This window comes from Delphinus delphis, chromosome 7 (genome assembly GCF_949987515.2).
Source record: "Delphinus delphis chromosome 7, mDelDel1.2, whole genome shotgun sequence".
NCBI classification, from domain to species: Eukaryota; Metazoa; Chordata; class Mammalia; order Artiodactyla; family Delphinidae; genus Delphinus; species Delphinus delphis.
This window is the reverse complement of record NC_082689.1, coordinates 47,123,052-47,140,422: the sequence shown is the minus strand read 5'-3', so window position 1 is coordinate 47,140,422 and position 17,371 is coordinate 47,123,052. Positions and strand designations below refer to the sequence as shown.

At 35.2% G+C, this 17,371-nt stretch overlaps 1 protein-coding gene across 2 annotated transcripts in view; it reads left to right on the top strand.

Annotated features, from left to right (window-relative positions):
- Positions 1–17,371, top strand: part of ITGAV (integrin subunit alpha V) — an 87,106-nt gene that overhangs the window by 43,970 nt on the left and 25,765 nt on the right. For both annotated transcript variants that reach the window (XM_060016465.1, XM_060016464.1), the window contains exons 6-15: positions 409–454; positions 3,031–3,156; positions 4,018–4,062; positions 4,822–4,865; positions 4,953–5,009; positions 7,474–7,526; positions 7,930–8,132; positions 12,465–12,656; positions 15,307–15,352; positions 16,942–17,049. In XM_060016465.1, the coding sequence (XP_059872448.1) occupies positions 409–454; positions 3,031–3,156; positions 4,018–4,062; positions 4,822–4,865; positions 4,953–5,009; positions 7,474–7,526; positions 7,930–8,132; positions 12,465–12,656; positions 15,307–15,352; positions 16,942–17,049 (920 nt within the window). The remainder of the gene's footprint in view (positions 1–408; positions 455–3,030; positions 3,157–4,017; positions 4,063–4,821; positions 4,866–4,952; positions 5,010–7,473; positions 7,527–7,929; positions 8,133–12,464; positions 12,657–15,306; positions 15,353–16,941; positions 17,050–17,371) is intronic.

Sequence of the window (17,371 nt, the reverse complement as noted above, 5' to 3'; positions counted from 1 at the left end):
TTATATACAGAATTAAGGAGTGACTTTTTTCTTACTGTAACCAATAATACTATGCTGATGGCACGTCATACCACGTGTGTGAAGTAGCCAAGATCTACGAATCTATATGTATATATATGTTTGTATATTTTCACATATTAAGTGAATATATTATAAGTTTCCTTTTTGATATTTATTGCATTGTGTTTTAGAAAAAGTATAGTGAAAATTACTGAATTAGATGAGTTTAAGACTTATGATTTTGTTTGCTTTAATATATACATGTTTAATATATGCATATAATATTTGCATATATATGTCATATATACATATATACTTGTATATGTAGCTTTTATGTTTATTACATTGCTCTCCATTTTTAAAGCTACCTGTTTTAAAATATGTATCTTTTTGTTTGATTTAATCTAGGCTGACAGAGTACTTCTTGGTGGTCCTGGTAGCTTTTATTGGCAAGGTAGGTTAATCTTTCAAAAACTACCTAATAATGACTGTGTTTCAGACTCATCTGGCTTATCATGTGCCTATGAGACCTTTCAAATTATTTTAAACAAAGAAATGGAAAAATAAAATTTAAATGTATAATCGCTATCTTTGTATAAATTGTATAAAAATTGTGTACAATTTTTTTTAAAAAGGACTATAACATCATATAAGGTGTATGTAAAATATATAAATATATAACATAATATATAACGTATATTATATATATTCCTAGTAGAAAATAAACTGAATATTTTAAAAGTAAATTATAAAGTAAATTAATAAAATAATTTATTTTTATTGTTTATGATATGTACTTTTTCATCTCTGTACTTCAGAGGAAATGATGTAATTAAGCATTAGAAAGTGTGTGGAACTGATTTGTAATAGGTAAATTGTGGCCTTCCAAAAGCTCATGGTTTTAAACTTAATTTGAATTTGCACATTAAAATATTTAAATGGTTATTTTCTCATTAATCGCTGACATCAAGAATGATTTCTTTGTGTTTGGGGAGTTTTTTAAATAGAGGATCTTATTAAGTTTCAAAAGAATATATTAAACTGGCATTGACGATTGATGTAAAGATAAAACACTACATTCTTTAGTCATTTTCTGAGGACTAATAAAATTACCATTTGAACAAATGTATAACAGATCATTATTTTCTGACAGTTTGAAAACAGGTAACTATATCTGCTTATTTTCTTAGCTTATGATTCATTTATCATTAGAGACACATTTATTTAGTCAATATAGTCACATGTTTATTTTCTGCTAAAAAGTGCCATTTACCAGATTCTGTTATTCAATCATTGTCAATATTTGGAAGAACTGGAAAATCTATGACTATATTGATTTGCAAGTACTTTCTGATTCTGAATTTTACTTCTGTATTCTGCACTCTGCTTTCTTTACTTGCTTCCTTGTAGGAAAACCCGTGCTTTTGCTTTATAGAAAGGGAAACTAAAAGAGATTTGCTGAAGGAAAACAGGATGGAAGGAAAATAAGAAGGAATGAGAAATGGGAATAAGTGAAAAATTGGAAGGGATGGCAAAGGAGAAAAAGAAAAATCAGGCAAAGAGGATCAGTATGAGAAACATACTAAAACTGAAAAATTTGAATTTCTATGAATTGTACCTCTATTGGAAAATGAAATGATTTAGGAAAATTATACTTGAGTTTTACAGTTTTACAATAAAAATTAAAATAGCAGCTCTGACTCTATGTAAGAAAATAGATATTAATGCTTTCTAATTAGCTATAAAACATGGATTTATTTTTCTTCTTTACTGCTAGGTATGTCATTCAGTGGAAGGGAGGGAAGTGTCTGATGAGCATGTGAGGGAACCAAAGATAGATTTTGTGATTCTCAGTCAGGACTCTTTGTTAACTCTGCCTTTTTAAGAGACACAGCTGTGAACATGTTTAAATGACTTGTTCTTTTAATACCTTGAGCATGCACAATGTATGCATTCCTGTTTATTATAAATTAGGACAGATACTATTAATATTATATTCACTAGAGATTTATTATAAATGGTATATAATATGTAACTTTTGAAAACTCAGTGACTGGACGGAGAATATTTTGTTTTAATAAGATTAAAATCAGCACGTTTCACTGTGAATAGGTAAGATATTAGGATGAATTTTTCTATAGATCTCAGAATTGTCTCTGTAAGAATAGAGAAAATGATAATGGTGTTTTATTCCAAAGACATGATAAATTTTCCTGTGTTCTTTGATTCAAGAAATATTTAATGAATCCCTCCTATGTGTTTGGTACTGTTTAGGCACAGAGGGTAAAGTAGTGACCCAGACAGAAAGTGTTTCTGCCCTACAAACTCAGCTTATGTGACTGGAAAAATTGGAACAAGATTAATATCTTTAGCTATTATGATTTTCTTTCTGAAATAGCAGAAATGAAGAGATTATTTTTCATATGTTATGGAGATGGCATTTGATAAATCAAACAACCTTTCTTGGGGCAGGGAGGCAGTCGATTTTTATGTAGTTGTCTGGATTTCTTGTGTACTTAATAACTTAAGGTTGGGAAGAAAAGTGAACTCACTCATTCAGGCTGCTTTCATAAAAGTGTCCAAATAACTTGTTAAAAAATCAGTTTAACAAATTATTATGAAGGTAAAAGTAATTATTTCAGTAGGTTTTTCAAGTTCTAACTTGAAATTTGGTTTGGAAACAACCTTTGATTTTATGATTCCATTTATTTAACATTGATTTTTTTTTAGTGAATTAAAACTAATTCTGCATTTATAAATTTTTGTTTTTTAGCAGAGACTAATTTTAAGTACTAGCTTGAATAGAAATAATTGTGACTTAAAAAATAATCAAATTTCAGATTTAGTATTATGAAGAAGAGTTATTTAAGGCTAATAATTAGAAAGACATATCTAATCTATTTTCTTTCATGCAGGTGCTATCCATCATCTGTGTCATAAAGTTCCCATTAGAAACTTGTCATTTATTTTATATATTTTTTTCAGGTCCACACATTTCAAATTATAATTTATTTTATGTATTTATTTCAGGTCAGCTCATTTCAGATCAAATAGCAGAAATTGTATCTAAATATGACCCCAAAGTTTATAGCATCAAGTATAATAACCAGTTAGCAACTCGGACTGCACAAGCTATTTTTGATGACAGTTACTTGGGTAGGTAAAATCAAAATATGGATTTATTTTCTGGTGTTGTGGTGGATTTGTCCTGTATTTACATATGCTGCTTTCAGTAGGAAAATCTTTTATGTGAAATAGATTAAGATTTTCTTAAAATATAGGGAACATATTTGTTATGAATACTTAGGTTATATTGTATGTCAGTAACTGAAATTTAAGAGCGTGATTATTAACACAATGATAATAATAATAGATAACCTTTAAGATATGCTTGGCCCATCCTGGGCATTGTTCTAAGTGCTTACTTGTATTAACTCATTTAGTCCTCACAACAGGTCTATGAAAGTGTCCTAATGTTTTACTCCCATTTTATAGATAAAGAAACAGGCACAGAGAGGCAAAATAATTTGCCTAAAGCCCCTCACTTGTAACTTGCTTTTCTGAGATTCCAACCCAGGCAGTCTGACTCCTGAACTTTTATTCACTATGTTAAACTACAGTTTTGGTTTAGGATTTATTAACTTTTGTTCTCTCTCTTTAAATTTCTCATATTCATTAAACCAAACAATACATGACAGAAATAGTATTTTGCTGATTGAGAAAACCTGTTTTCGCTTCTTTATGATGCAGATTTACCCTGTTTTTAACTGACTCCTTTGTAAAGTTGATAAAACAGGTTTATATTTCTAACAGAGATATACTGTTTAAGTATTTAACTCCATTATTTTCTTTAAGATATATTTATCATATACATATGAATCTATTACTCCTAGAGGACAAAATATTACATAATTAAAGGAATTACTTGAAGATATTTTCCAGGAAAGCTTAGTCAGCAAGTACGCTGAAGATAACCAGTCCTGCCCTGATGGTGTCTTACCTTTGGTTCCCCTTTAGGTTACTCAGTGGCCGTCGGAGATTTCAACGGTGATGGCATAGATGGTATGATGCACTTGAACTATATTTAATCCTCTTTAAAAAAATGAGGCTAAGCATTTGAAACAAGTGGCATAGAAAAATTTCAGCAATGAAAGAGTTTTGAAATTGAGCTTGGTCTCTGGTAAACTTTGTCTAGCAGCCAAGGGGGCTGAGGGCCTCAGTGACCTCTTGTCTGCTCCTTTCCAGCCCCCAGCACTTCAGTTATTTCTTCAGCTCCTTCATTCTTGATTTCAGCAGATTCAGTTCTCTTGGAGAGGCATAGTTTAATAGTTTCTTCTTTCTTCAGGCCCGTAATTTGTAACCTTCCAAGCTCTGTCAGTAAGGCTGTTACCCCATCCTCTCTCTGTTCATCTTCAGAGCTCAATCTGGGGATCCTAGGCTCTACCAGATTTTGATCACATTTCTGTGCCACTGCCACCTCTACCCTGTTTCGCTTTGCTCTGAATTATCTTTCATTACTGTATGTTTAGCTTTTCTTCATTCTTAAGCCCTTTGCTCTTGTCTCTTCTCTTTCACAAGACTGTGAATACCTTGAGGGCACACATGCATTTATTTGAGTTCTCAAGAATCTTTCCATGTTTCTTAAAGATTTGATTTTGTGGTTAAAAAATGCTGGGGTCATTTATTATGGAGTACCAAGTTTTTAAAATCTCTTACTCATTGTCTACTGAAATAATACTTAAAGCTTTCTGACATAACCACTTATTCCTGCAGTTGCCAATACTGGCCTTAAAAATGAGTAATTAAGTTTTTTCTTTTCAGACTTTGTTTCAGGAGTTCCAAGAGCAGCAAGGACTTTGGGAATGGTAGGAAAGTTAAAAGGTGTTTTCTAAAAATATCTGGGTTGTTTTATATTTTACTCTATTTCATATGCTTTTGTTTTTCCTGCACAGGTTTATATTTATGATGGGAAAAATATGTCCTCCTTACACAATTTTACTGGTGAACAGGTATGCTTTTAAAGTGTTGTGTTTTGTTTTATTTTTTTTCTCACTTAACATTTTAACACCAGCACTTCCTAATGTCTTTAAAACTTTTCTTAGTAATACTCTGATGGTTTAATATTCAATATATAGTAACTGTTTAATATTTGATATTATAGATATAAAATAAGCTTTAAATATTTCTCCTTTGTTATAACCAAAGTGATTTGTTTAAGTAAAGACTTGTAATTGCCCTAATAGCTTTTTTTTTTAAAGGAAATGCAGAATCTAATTGCACACGTACAAAACCAAAAAATTCCTTTTTCCTTGCTGATGACATTAAATTATCTTTTAAAAAATGATCTCTGCCTTTTAATTTTATTAGATGTAAAACAAAGCATGGCCCAGATGTGTTTACTATAGATATTACAAGTAAACTTCATTTGTGCTACAAGAAATAAAACATTCTTCAGTTAAAACTTAGTACTAGACATTCTCTACAATTACAGGCGTTTTATAATATTCTGTATTGTATGACTCAAAGATTGAAGTGGTAAGTTAGTACAGACATACCTTGTTTTATTGTGTTTGGTTTTATTATGCTTCATAGATTCTGCGTTTTTTACTAATTGAAGGTTTGTGGCAACCCTGAGTTGTCAGATGATGGTTAGTATTTTTTAGCAATAAAGTATTTTTAAATTAAGATATGTACATTGTTTTTTTTAGACATCATGCTATTGCACACTTAATAGACTATATAGTATAGTGTAAATGTAAATTTTATATGTATGGGAAACCAAAATATTTGTGTGACTCACTTTATTAGGCTATTTGATTTGTTGTGGTGGTCTGGAACTGAACCTGCAATGTCTCCGAGGTATGCCTGTAATGATAAAGGAAAAATTAATCAATAGGTAGAGAAGAAACGTCTCCTAGTTTGCAGATCTGGGATTTAAGCCCACTTCTTGTTCAGTTGACTCTGTTGGGCTTTGTGAGAGGATTGATAGGATGGGAAACTAGACCCGAGGTCCCCAGTAACCTCTTCCCGTTTGTGTGGTGGTCAGGGTTGACACCTGCAGTTGACAGCCATTAGGCTTGTGGCAGGGGTGGCTGTCCCTTTGTGCTGTTGTGACTTCTTCACCTCAAGCAGCTTCTCCTGTCCGATGACCACGTGTGTCTCTGGATCTTGTTGTACTTGATCCTTGATGCTTTCTCTGTTCTTCCTCAGCTCTTTTGTGGGGGAAAGCACGGGCTTTCCATTAGGACAAACGTGGGCTCTCACTACTCACTACTACATTGGGCAGGGTGTTTCCCACTGTAAATCTGGTGGCTCATGTATAAAAATAGGGATACTGGTAACTTGCTCATGGGGTTGTGGTGAGAATCAAAGGAAAATATTTTAGTGATAATACCCAGGCCAGGACTTGTCTCAGTAAATGCCATCCTTTCTTTACAGTTTCAGGCCTGATGCCCTGAGAGACCAAGGCCCAAGAATAGTATTCTGTTAAATTCCAGTCAGCACTTCATCATGGTACCCCAAATACAATGCACTTTATTACCTTGTGATTGAACACAGATTGCACTTTTCATTTTCTCAATTACACTGTATAAATTCAAAATAGATTAACATATTAATCTCCCATATCATTCCCTCCTGATAGCTCAGCTAATCAAATTTTGGAAGCTTTGCTAACTTTACGTTTTTTTGGTTTGTTGACTCATCCTTCATTTTAGTTTGTCTTTAATCTGTCACCTCTCCTAGTTTTGTATGTCGGAGTCTCTTTAGAACTTTCCTTTTTCACATGTATTTCCAGCCCGGCTGCTCTGTCTGTGATGGCCAGCAGTCTCCTGTGGTGGGGAGAGGACATTCTTTCTCCCTCTGCAAAACAAGCCCATGATAAAACCAAGTACATTTGTACTGTGTGTAATTCAAAAGCAAAACCACTGGCACATAGTTGATTGAGATGTGAAACAAAAATGAATTCCAGTCTCTATCTTTCCGAACAGTAATTTCTTTAGAGTTGTAGTGGTTTCACATAGGAAGAACCATTTATGACCTATTAATAATTATTATTTTTACTGCATAGGCGTCATTTATAACTTCTTGGGTTCAGTTGAAACGTCTGTTTGTGACTGTCTCTCTTTCTGGTAGTGTGTTTGTCTGGTGTGCTTTGGGTAAGTGGAGAGGAAGGGAGACAGTAGGTGGGGCCTTGGAAGGAGGCTTGATTGTATTTGGACTTAAATGGCATGTGCTGAAGACACCAAAATGATATACATGTGCTATGTCTTGCCAGTAAATCTAGGAGAGTATGCAAGCCTCATTAACTGATTGTCATTGTTTTGGTAGGATAAGCGAAAGAAGAAATTTAGATTGAAGCACTATATGCAGAGAAAAAAATAACCCTTTCTATTTCATAAATATACAACAAATATTAACTGTCTAAGCTAGTTGGATGAAATGTAAACATTTCATTTTTGTCTTATTATCCAGATGGCTGCATATTTTGGATTTTCTGTCGCTGCCACTGACATTAATGGGGATGAGTAAGTTTAAAAAAATGTTTCCAGAAACAGTTTTCCTCTGTGTTTATGAACGCTTTACTAAAACTAAACATTTTTTCTTCTGTTTCTCTGTCCCCTTCCTGCTAATCTTTCTATTTAAGGAACCGATTTGAAGCAACCTTAATCACAAATACTAGAAAACCTTTATGTTGTTAATAATTTCTTTCAATAGCTTTTGTAATATGAAGGAATAAAGTAACTTTATGAATTACTCATAGTTTCTTAAAAGAGCTGAAGGAAGGCTTGAATTAGAAATGATCATTTCAAATGTGGCTATACGAGCTGTAGAAAGAGGAAAACTTGAGTTTTAATAAGAAAGAAAATGATTATTAGTAGTCACATGGAATTTGATCTTGCTTTTGGTGAAAAAGATTATGTTTTTTAGTTACGCAGACGTATTTATTGGAGCGCCTCTCTTCATGGATCGTGGTTCCGATGGCAAACTCCAGGAGGTGGGGCAGGTCTCAGTGTCTCTGCAAAGAGCTTCGGGAGACTTCCAGACAACCAAACTGAATGGGTTTGAGATCTTTGCAAGGTTCGGCAGTGCCATAGCCCCTTTGGGAGATCTGGACCAGGACGGCTTCAATGGTAAGGTCAAAGTTTATAACAGCTGTGTGTCCTGATTTTCTGTGTCCACCTGGAAAAGTCCTGTACCCCACCCGTAGAAGTTCACTTGAGCAAACCTCCTTCCTGGAAAGAAGGATTTGAGTGACACATGAGGTTCAATGACAAGTTGCTCATTTTCCTTAAAAATCAGAGCAAAATTTTCAAAAATTGATTCTCATGAGTTATTATTCATGCAGCCTCAGATTAGAGCGTTAGAGTGGTTAATTTTAAAAAAAAATTTTATTGGAGTATAGTTGATTTACAATGTTGTGTTAATTTCTGCTGTACAGCAAAGTGAATCAGTTATACATATATGCATTCTTTTTTAGATCCCATATAGGTCATTACAGAGTATTGAGTAGAGTTCCCTGTGCTATATAGTAGGTCCTTATTAGTTATCTGTTATATATATAGTAGTGTATATATGTCAATCCCAATCTCCCAGTTTATCAAAGTGGTTCATTTTAGAAAGGAGCTTGCATTCCAGGGAGCCCAGTGTGAGCTGGTGATTTTCTGTGTCTCTGTCCTGCTTAACAGCAGTGCCCTCTGCTGTCCATTTGGATACAAGTGTAAAAAATGCTCCCAGGCATATTGTCAAGGCAATGCTGACCCTAATGGATCCCTCAAAGGTATTATTTGCCACTAATATTTTATTGTTGTAGCTGTCCAGAATATTCTGAGGGAGGTTATATCTCCCTTCATGGGGACAAGTAAAAAGGTATAAGCTCAGTGTTTTATAATAGTCCCATTTAAAAATTTAATTAATAGCTGTAGATATCTTTAAAAATCAAAGTTGGCATCTACTATAGAGTAAAATATAGATTACAAATTACCAAGTTTTTTTTTTTTTAAAAAAGAATACTGCTAAAAACCCTTCTAGAGCGCACAAAATGAAGAATTGAACTGTTGGTTTGTTTTTATAATCAACAATATATAGAAATATGCCCCTGAAAATGTAAAGAAAGTTATAAATTAAGATGAAAGCTTCAAAAATGCAGTTGACTCTCAAATCTCCCAGTTAGTAGTAGAAAAGGGAAATGTTTGTTTGGCCTCAAGACCCCCACTCCTGCCTTGTGGGTAGTTTTATGTCACACTAGAAGTGTCATCTCTCACCCTAGAAGTTTTCATTGTTAGTGAAAAACTACTCAAGGGGACATTTTGCTTCCTAAAATAGTCTTAAAGATTTTTTACCACCAAGAGAACTTAACATAAATCAAATGGAATTCTGGTATAAAGTTCAACATAGAACTGTAAAAGAATACTATAGAACAGACCAAATCATTACTTATTGATAACAAAGACTACCTGGAAAACACAGGGCCAGATTCGAGGTTCTACCTTGAACACACCTGAGTTCTTTGCTATAGCTGGGCCTGTCTCCAGGTGTTTTGGTAGAGCCTGGACGTGTTTGCTGTCACCTTGTCTTGAGGATATTCCACACACTTTAAAGAATGTTTCTTTAATATCAGGATCCAGACAACATCTCATCCTGTTTTCCCTATTTCTATTAAAATGTATTATCTGTGAACACAAAAATTACAAGCAATGACAGCTAAAAAATATCGAAGTTTTACAACGATTTTACAAAGAGATTTTACTTTTAGAGAGAGATACCATAGAGGATGATTTTATTCTCCCAAAGTATCTCCTGGGGGTCTTATTGTCCCAAAGAGTAGATTGTGAATGACAGTGTCTTCAGGAGAAAATGATCTGAGCTGTTATTTATGTAACTATATTTATATAGTTTATATGTGTATATATATGTATTTGTAGTTTATATGTATATATAGTTTATATATACATATAATGAAGTATTAGTTGTAACCTGGATCTTTTCCTTGTTCAGACCTGATGACATTGACTCTTTGTTATGTCTTTGCTGCTGTTTTCCTCCCTTTCCACTTACACCCACTGGAAAAACCCTAGGTATCATCAAGAGGGTTGCCGAAAACAAAACAATAAAATTATGTTCCACAATTATGTGGAGTTTTTGTCAATACTTCTCCAGAAAGGCAGAGGGGAAAAACACAGAAAAGAGAAATTAAAATGATCAAAGGAAGAGACTGATGACATGAAAAAGTAGGGCTCTCCAGACTAGACAGATACCAGCCAAGAGAAAAGATGATTAGAATGTACAAAATAATGAAAGGTTTAGAAAAGGTAAGGAGAATTTTTAAAAACCATCTCTCAACAGTAGAGCCATATTCTGTTGGAAAATTGTATTTTAATTAAAACTTTCTTAATGCACATGTCAATTTAGAAGTTATATTTATCTTTTGAAACTTGAAAAAGATAAGGAAGGACTCTTACATAATTTAAATACTACTTTTTATTTAAGGATAACAAATTCTTAGTTGGTGCTTACTGCAGGCCAAGCACTGTTCTAACTGCTAAAAATGAGAGGATAAATTAGAGCCCATCCATGTCCTTAAGGAATTTAGCATCAGTAGGAACAAGTTTAATGTGAACAAGTAAACACTGGAATGTAGTCATCACAGTGTTTGAGATATTCTTGGGCATGATGGTCTTAAAGAAAAGACGAGTGACCAAGGTGTCTTTGATGTCTCAGGGGTTGCAGCATTGAGGGGGCTGAATACCTTTCAGGTATATTAAGTAAATAGAGTCAGTTTGGAATGGCTGGTACATAGGGGCTATCATAGGCAAGATGGACACATCCTTGCTCTCGTGAAATTTATGTTTTGTGGAGGAGCCATAGAGTAAACACATAAAGGGGAAATTCGGATAGTGATAAAGGCTGTGGGTTTAAACAAAAAAAGACAAGGTAACGTGATAGAGTACCTAGATGGAGAGGGGAGAGTGCATTGCTCCATAGCATGGCCAGGGAAGACCTCTCTGACAAGATGACATTTGAACTGTGATTTGGACAAACAGAAGGAGCAAAGCTTGAAAAGCTCTGGAGCAAGAACTGTTAAGGCAGAGGGAACAGCAAGTATAAATCCAGAGATGGGGACTAGCTTGCTGAGTTTAAGAAACAGAGAAAAGGGCCGGGATTGGTAGGAAGAGTGAGTGAGGGTAGACTTGGGGTTGGGAGTGGGGTGATGAATGGACAAACCAGGTAACACGTAAAAGCTTTGGGAAATACGGATTTTAAGAAAGAAGATAACATGATATTAACATTTGGCAGTTTTGAAGAGAATGGATTATAGGGGCAAGAGTAGAAGTGGGAGGCCACTTAGGCTGCTTTAGGGGTCCAGGCAAAGAATGAGAATGGCTTGTCCAGGGTGGGACCAGCAAAGATAGAGGGAAGTGGGCATAGTTATTTGTAATATATTCTGGAGTGAGGAAAGGTCATAGTGACTATTTGGTGTACTGTTTTGTTTTTAAAGCATTTCAAACTTTTTATTGTTTATTTCATTTCAGTATAAGTTGAGCAAGATAGAGATGAAATCATAACTTGAAACTTTCTGAGTCAGGTTGACTTCTCAAAAAACCTGAAAACCATGCCCAACTAAATTAACTAGAATTCTAAGAGCTAGAATGAACCTTAGAGGAATCTTTTTACATGTCCCTTCCCCTCTATTTTAAGGATGAGGCATTTGAGGTCCAGAATGGTTAAGCGATTTGTCCAAGGTCAGACCCGGAATATCTGGTTAAGCGATTTGTCCAAGTGATTAATTAAGCTTGGACAAACCCAGACAGACCTGGAATATCTGGCTCCAAATTAATGTCATTTCCATACAGTTTTGCTTGAATCTCCTTGAATCTGGTTGTTGCTTTTGAATTAAGAGTACCCTACTGCCACCACGCATGGCTGCTTTGCCTGAAGTAGAGAGCCTGGCTTCCCAGAGGACTCATTCCTTCTTGGAGGGCTTCCTACTTTGAGTAGCAGGTTGTCATCTTGGACATCATCACATGAGGGTGCCGTGGGACCACAGCTGCCTCTGCTTCCTGTGCAACTCCCGGCCGCAGGAAGTCTCCTAGGTCCCATGGGGTAGCCCAGCCAAAGGGAGAGGAGAGAATGGCCAGGATGTGTCCTGGAATGGGGAATGGGAAAAGTTCATTCCCAGAAAGAGAAGAGAATTGTACATGCGATCCCAGGGGAAATAAAGGTTTTATGGCACTGGTTTAAAAAAAAAAAAAAGAGTACCCTACTGAACTTTGAATCGATAAACATGATACATGGGTTCTAAAGATGTTAAGATCTTTTCCACAGAAATAATGATGAGTACTAAGACTTCCTTCTCTCCATCCTTGCCGTCCTCCCTCCCACTCTCCTTTCCTCCTTTCTTCCTCACCTTCTCCCCTCCCTCTTTTCCCTCTCCTCCCTCTTCCCCTCTTCCTTTTCCCCCTCAGATATTGCAATTGCTGCTCCATATGGGGGTGAAGATAAAAAAGGAATTGTTTATATTTTCAATGGAAGACCCACAGGCTTGAATGCGGTACCATCTCAGATCCTTGAAGGGAAGTGGGCTGCTCGGAGCATGCCACCAAGCTTCGGCTATTCAATGAAAGGAGCCACGGATATAGACAAGAATGGATATCCAGGTGCTTTCCTAGAAATACAAAGAGCATCTTAGATTTTTCGGTCCTAATAGCAAGTAGTATTAGTTACTGCTCTCTTGATTTCTGTTATAAATCATTTAAATTCAGTATTTCAACTACTGTTCAAGCCCTTGCCGTTGCTCAAGGCACTGTTCTCGTTACTGAGGGCATACAAAGCACAGACAGCTCTGTTTCCTGGGAGCTTCCAATATAAAGCACGTACTTCTTTTATTGTCTTGAAGTCTGTAATGAAATGTCAGAATGTGGAAGCTATAAACAAAAGCTTAGTCTAAGTTTTCAAATGTCAGCCATCTCTTTTTGTTTTTAATGGTCTAGCAGTTTTATGGACTTGACTAATCATCGTGATTTTTACGACATATATTATCTCAGTAAATTCTCACAATAAGGCTGGTGAGGAATATGAGGTAGCTCAGCTCATTATTATGTCATTTTCTGGATGAGAAAAAAGACTGAGAAAGGTAATTTGCCCAAGCTTGCCCACTGGTTTGTGCTGGTACAAGAAGTGAGGCCTTTTTCTGGCTCTTATATACTTTGGAATATTTTAATGGATCTAGGATCATAACGGATATATTCTTTAAGTGAAATATAATGCGGAAAATTTAATTACTTTGCTGTTCAAACAGTTAATGAGCTCAATATATAATATGTTGAAGTGCTTTTAGAAACAGGACATGAAGTTGATTCTTATCTATGTTACTGTTATTTCAAGAATTTTTTGTTATAAATGTAATATATTTATTATAGAACTTTTAGAGAATATAGCAAAGCATATCATTCAATATGCTTTCCTTTTTCCAGTGCATTCACACAATTTTTTTAACAAAATACAATTATGCACTGTTATTAGCATATTTTATTCACTTAAAGTATTAGATATTTCCCCATGTTATTATTCTTCTGAAGCATGAATTTATGTTTTCCATTCTATCAAATATTTGTATCATATCTTATTTAACTTTATTTTGGGGCATTTGTATCCTTATATATAATTCCGGCGCATTCCTCTGATTATTTCCTTAGGACAAAATTCTAGAATTGCTATGTCAGAGATTAGGCACTTTTTTTTTTAAGGCTGTTGATACACCTTGTCAAATTACAATCCTAATCCCTCTAAAGAAGGTTTTGCAACTTTTTAAAGCACTTACCAGCAGTAAGTGAGTTATTTTCCCACATTTCTGCCCACACTGGTGGTCATCTTTTATTTATTTTTAAAATAACTTTATATGATAGGTGGAAAATGTTATTTTGTTTTAATCTACAGTTTTGGATTATTAGTGAGGGTAATAAGCATTTTTGTTTGCTTGCATATATATATTTACTTTTGTGAATTTCCTTTCTACATCTTTTTTTCTCCATTTCTATTGGAATGTTGTTTTTCTTTTCTTTCACTCATTTTTTTTAAACTTGTGGCTGTTCCTTAAATATCGAGGGTTTTAACTCCTTAACTCTTACATATATTTCTCAGCTTTGTCATGTTTTCTTGGGGGGCATAAAGAAATTCTTAATTTTTATGTAATCCATTGTACCTGTCTTTATGGTTTCTCATGTACTTTTCTGCTTAGAAAGGGCTTCGTCAAATTTAGCTTGGGTATACTGAGAGAGAGTTCTGATTTCATTTTTTCCTAATTGTGAACCAGTGGTACCAGCTACATATAAAAACTAATGCATTCTATTCTTTTTGATTTGGATGCTATCTGCTGTCATTCTAAGCATTCTAAGTACAGTTGACCCTTGAACAACGTGAGTGTTAGGGGTGCCAACCTTCTGCACAGTCAAAAATCCACATATAACTAACTGTACACTCGGCCCTCTGTATCCACAGTTCCACCTCTGCGGATTCAGCCAACCTTAGGTTGTGTAGTGCTATAGTATGTGGAACAAAAAGTGGACTTTTTTCAGTGGAAAAAAAGTCCACTTATAAGTAGACCTGCGCAGTTCTAGACCCGCGCAGTTCAGATCTATGTTGTTCAAGGATCAAGTGTATATGTATTGTGCTTTTTTGGTTTTGTTTTGTTTTTGAAACAAAATAAGTAAATGAAAAAGAGAAATTTTACAATGAAATTGTAAAATCCACAGGCATCTATAAAGCTTTTTCCTTTGGGGATGTGTGTGTGTTTGCGTGGTATACACTTCCTTATTGTTGCTGAATTTTACTACGTATCCATTAAAAAGATTCTTGTCTACCTGGATGGATGAAAAAATTAGTTTTATGATGAGTGTTTGCCATTGATGATAGCATATTTTAAGTTTTCATATACATTTTAGCCTTTTAGATGTTGTCTTACAACCACTTAATGAAGAATAGTTTTTTTTTTTTTTTTTTTTTTTTTTGTGGGCCTGTCACTGTTGTGGCCTCTCCGGTTGCAGAGCACAGGCTCCAGATGCTCAGGCTCAGCGGCCATGGCTCACGGGCCCAGCCGCTCCGCGGCATGTGGGATCTTCCCAGACCGGGGCACGAACCCGCATCCCCTGCATCGGCAGGCGGACTCTCAACCACTGCGCCACCAGGGAAGCCCCGAAGAATAGTTTTGAGACTATGTCTGTATCTTTATTATATGCATTGAGAGCTTTATGGAATGATATGTGAATTAAAAAAAATCATTATTAACATATTTTTCTGCTCTCTTTTAAGACTTAATTGTAGGAGCTTTTGGTGTAGATAGAGCTGTGTTATACAGGTAAGCATTTCCATTATCTGGTAATATAGGAATATTATGAATTATATGAAAGTTTTATAGTTAAGCACCAGTGTTTGAATTTCAGTTTAATTTTCTTGAAGTAATGATAAAATTTGTTCTTTCTATTTAAGATTTGCTTCAGGCAAGTAGTAATGATACAAGGAGATCCCAAAGTAGAGAAAGCTATAGATTTTTTTTTTTTTTTTTTTGGTGGTACACGGGCCTCTCACTGTTGTGGCCTCTCCCGTTGCGGAGCACAGGCTCCAGACGCGCAGGCTCAGCAGCCATGGCTCACGGGCCTAGCTGCTCCGTGGCATGTGGGATCTTCCCGTACCGGGGCACGAACCCGTGTCCCCTGCATCGGCAGACGGACTCTAAACCACTTGTGCCACCAGGGAAGCCCTAGATTTTTTTATTTAGGAAAGCATTCAGAATTTTCCCTTTTTGTTCTTTAAATTATGTTCAAAGGTGTTCTCCTGTGTTTTAGATTATATGAGTTTAAAATTAGAGGAGTTTACATTTTCCTCTAAGAGACAAGAACTTAACTTGGTGTTTGTGCCATAGCATTCTGTGACCACAAGGGCAGTATGTAATGATTCTCCAAATGAATATTTTTATTAGAGCAATATGTATAAATCCACATATCTCCATTTCCCAGCTTCATACATATTCCCAGTATTTCTCTGAATTTCATCAATTCCTCGTGCCTTACAATATCAACTAGCCTCCCAAGTAGATTAAGATGTTTACTCCTCTATGGACTGTGCTTATACATGGCAGGAAAACTAACACTGGTACTGTGTAGTGGAGGTTGTGATGGGTCAACTTGATTGTGCTTCTCGGGGCAGCTTGTGTCTGTACAGATTCCAGGATTTATCATGATTGAGACAGATACACTGCCTTGAGGCTGCTGTATTTTTGTACAGAGCGTAAACCTGTGCATCTGAACTTTGGAAACTGTATTTTAATTTATTGTTTCAGTTTTTTGAATTGCTATTAACAAAGTAATACATACATGTGGTAAAAATTCAAGCAATGTAAAAAGGGCATACAATAAGAGAAATATACTTCCTCTCACACCAGTTACTAGTTTTATTAGTATATCCTATCAGAAGTATTCTGAGCATTAAAAAATTATGTGTGTGTGTGTGTGTATGCATCCTTTGTACATGGTGTTTTTTTCCTCTCATTATGTCTTGGCTATTATCATCCCATATTAGCACAGATGGCTTTACAGCACTCATTTCCCCCACTGTATTGCACTGCATTAGGTAGATATCCCACAACTTGTTTAACCATCTTGCTTTAATGGGCTGCATTCAGATAGGTTGTGACCAGTGGTCCTGCTTTGCCTGGAACTGAGGGGGATTTACCAGGTCATGGGACTTTCACTGATAAAGTCAAGACAGTCCTGGGCAAACTGGAATATTTGGTCATGCTAAGTTTAGGCTGTTTCCATTCTTTTTGCTATTATAAACACTGCTTTAGTGAACATCACACTGTATATGCAATGAATGTGAACCTGAAATGCTTAGATCAATCTAACATTTTAAATAACTTTTTTTTTCTTTTCTTTTCTTTTAAACCAGGGCCAGACCAGTTATCACTGTAAACGCTGGCCTTGAAGTGTATCCTAGCATTTTAAATCAAGACAATAAAACCTGCCCACTGCCTGGGACAGATCTCAAAGTTTCCTGGTAAGGATGTTTGTTTAGTAATAGTTATTATTGTGATTATTGGTTCAGTCATTATAAAAACAGTTGAAAATGGAGGGGGAGGCTGAAATATTGCTAAAGCAGTTTCTGTGGGTACACTCTATTTTCTTGTCATAGATTGAATTATAGAAATATTGTTCTAAAGAAGATATGTAGAAGGCTCTAGAAATATGCTATAAACTAGTAGAAAACTAATTTTAAAAAATTATGCATGCTCAGTGAATATATTAAAAAATAAAGCCAATAAGATTTCAGAACTCATATTTAATGCTAAACAAGCCTGTGAACATTTTCATTTTAATTT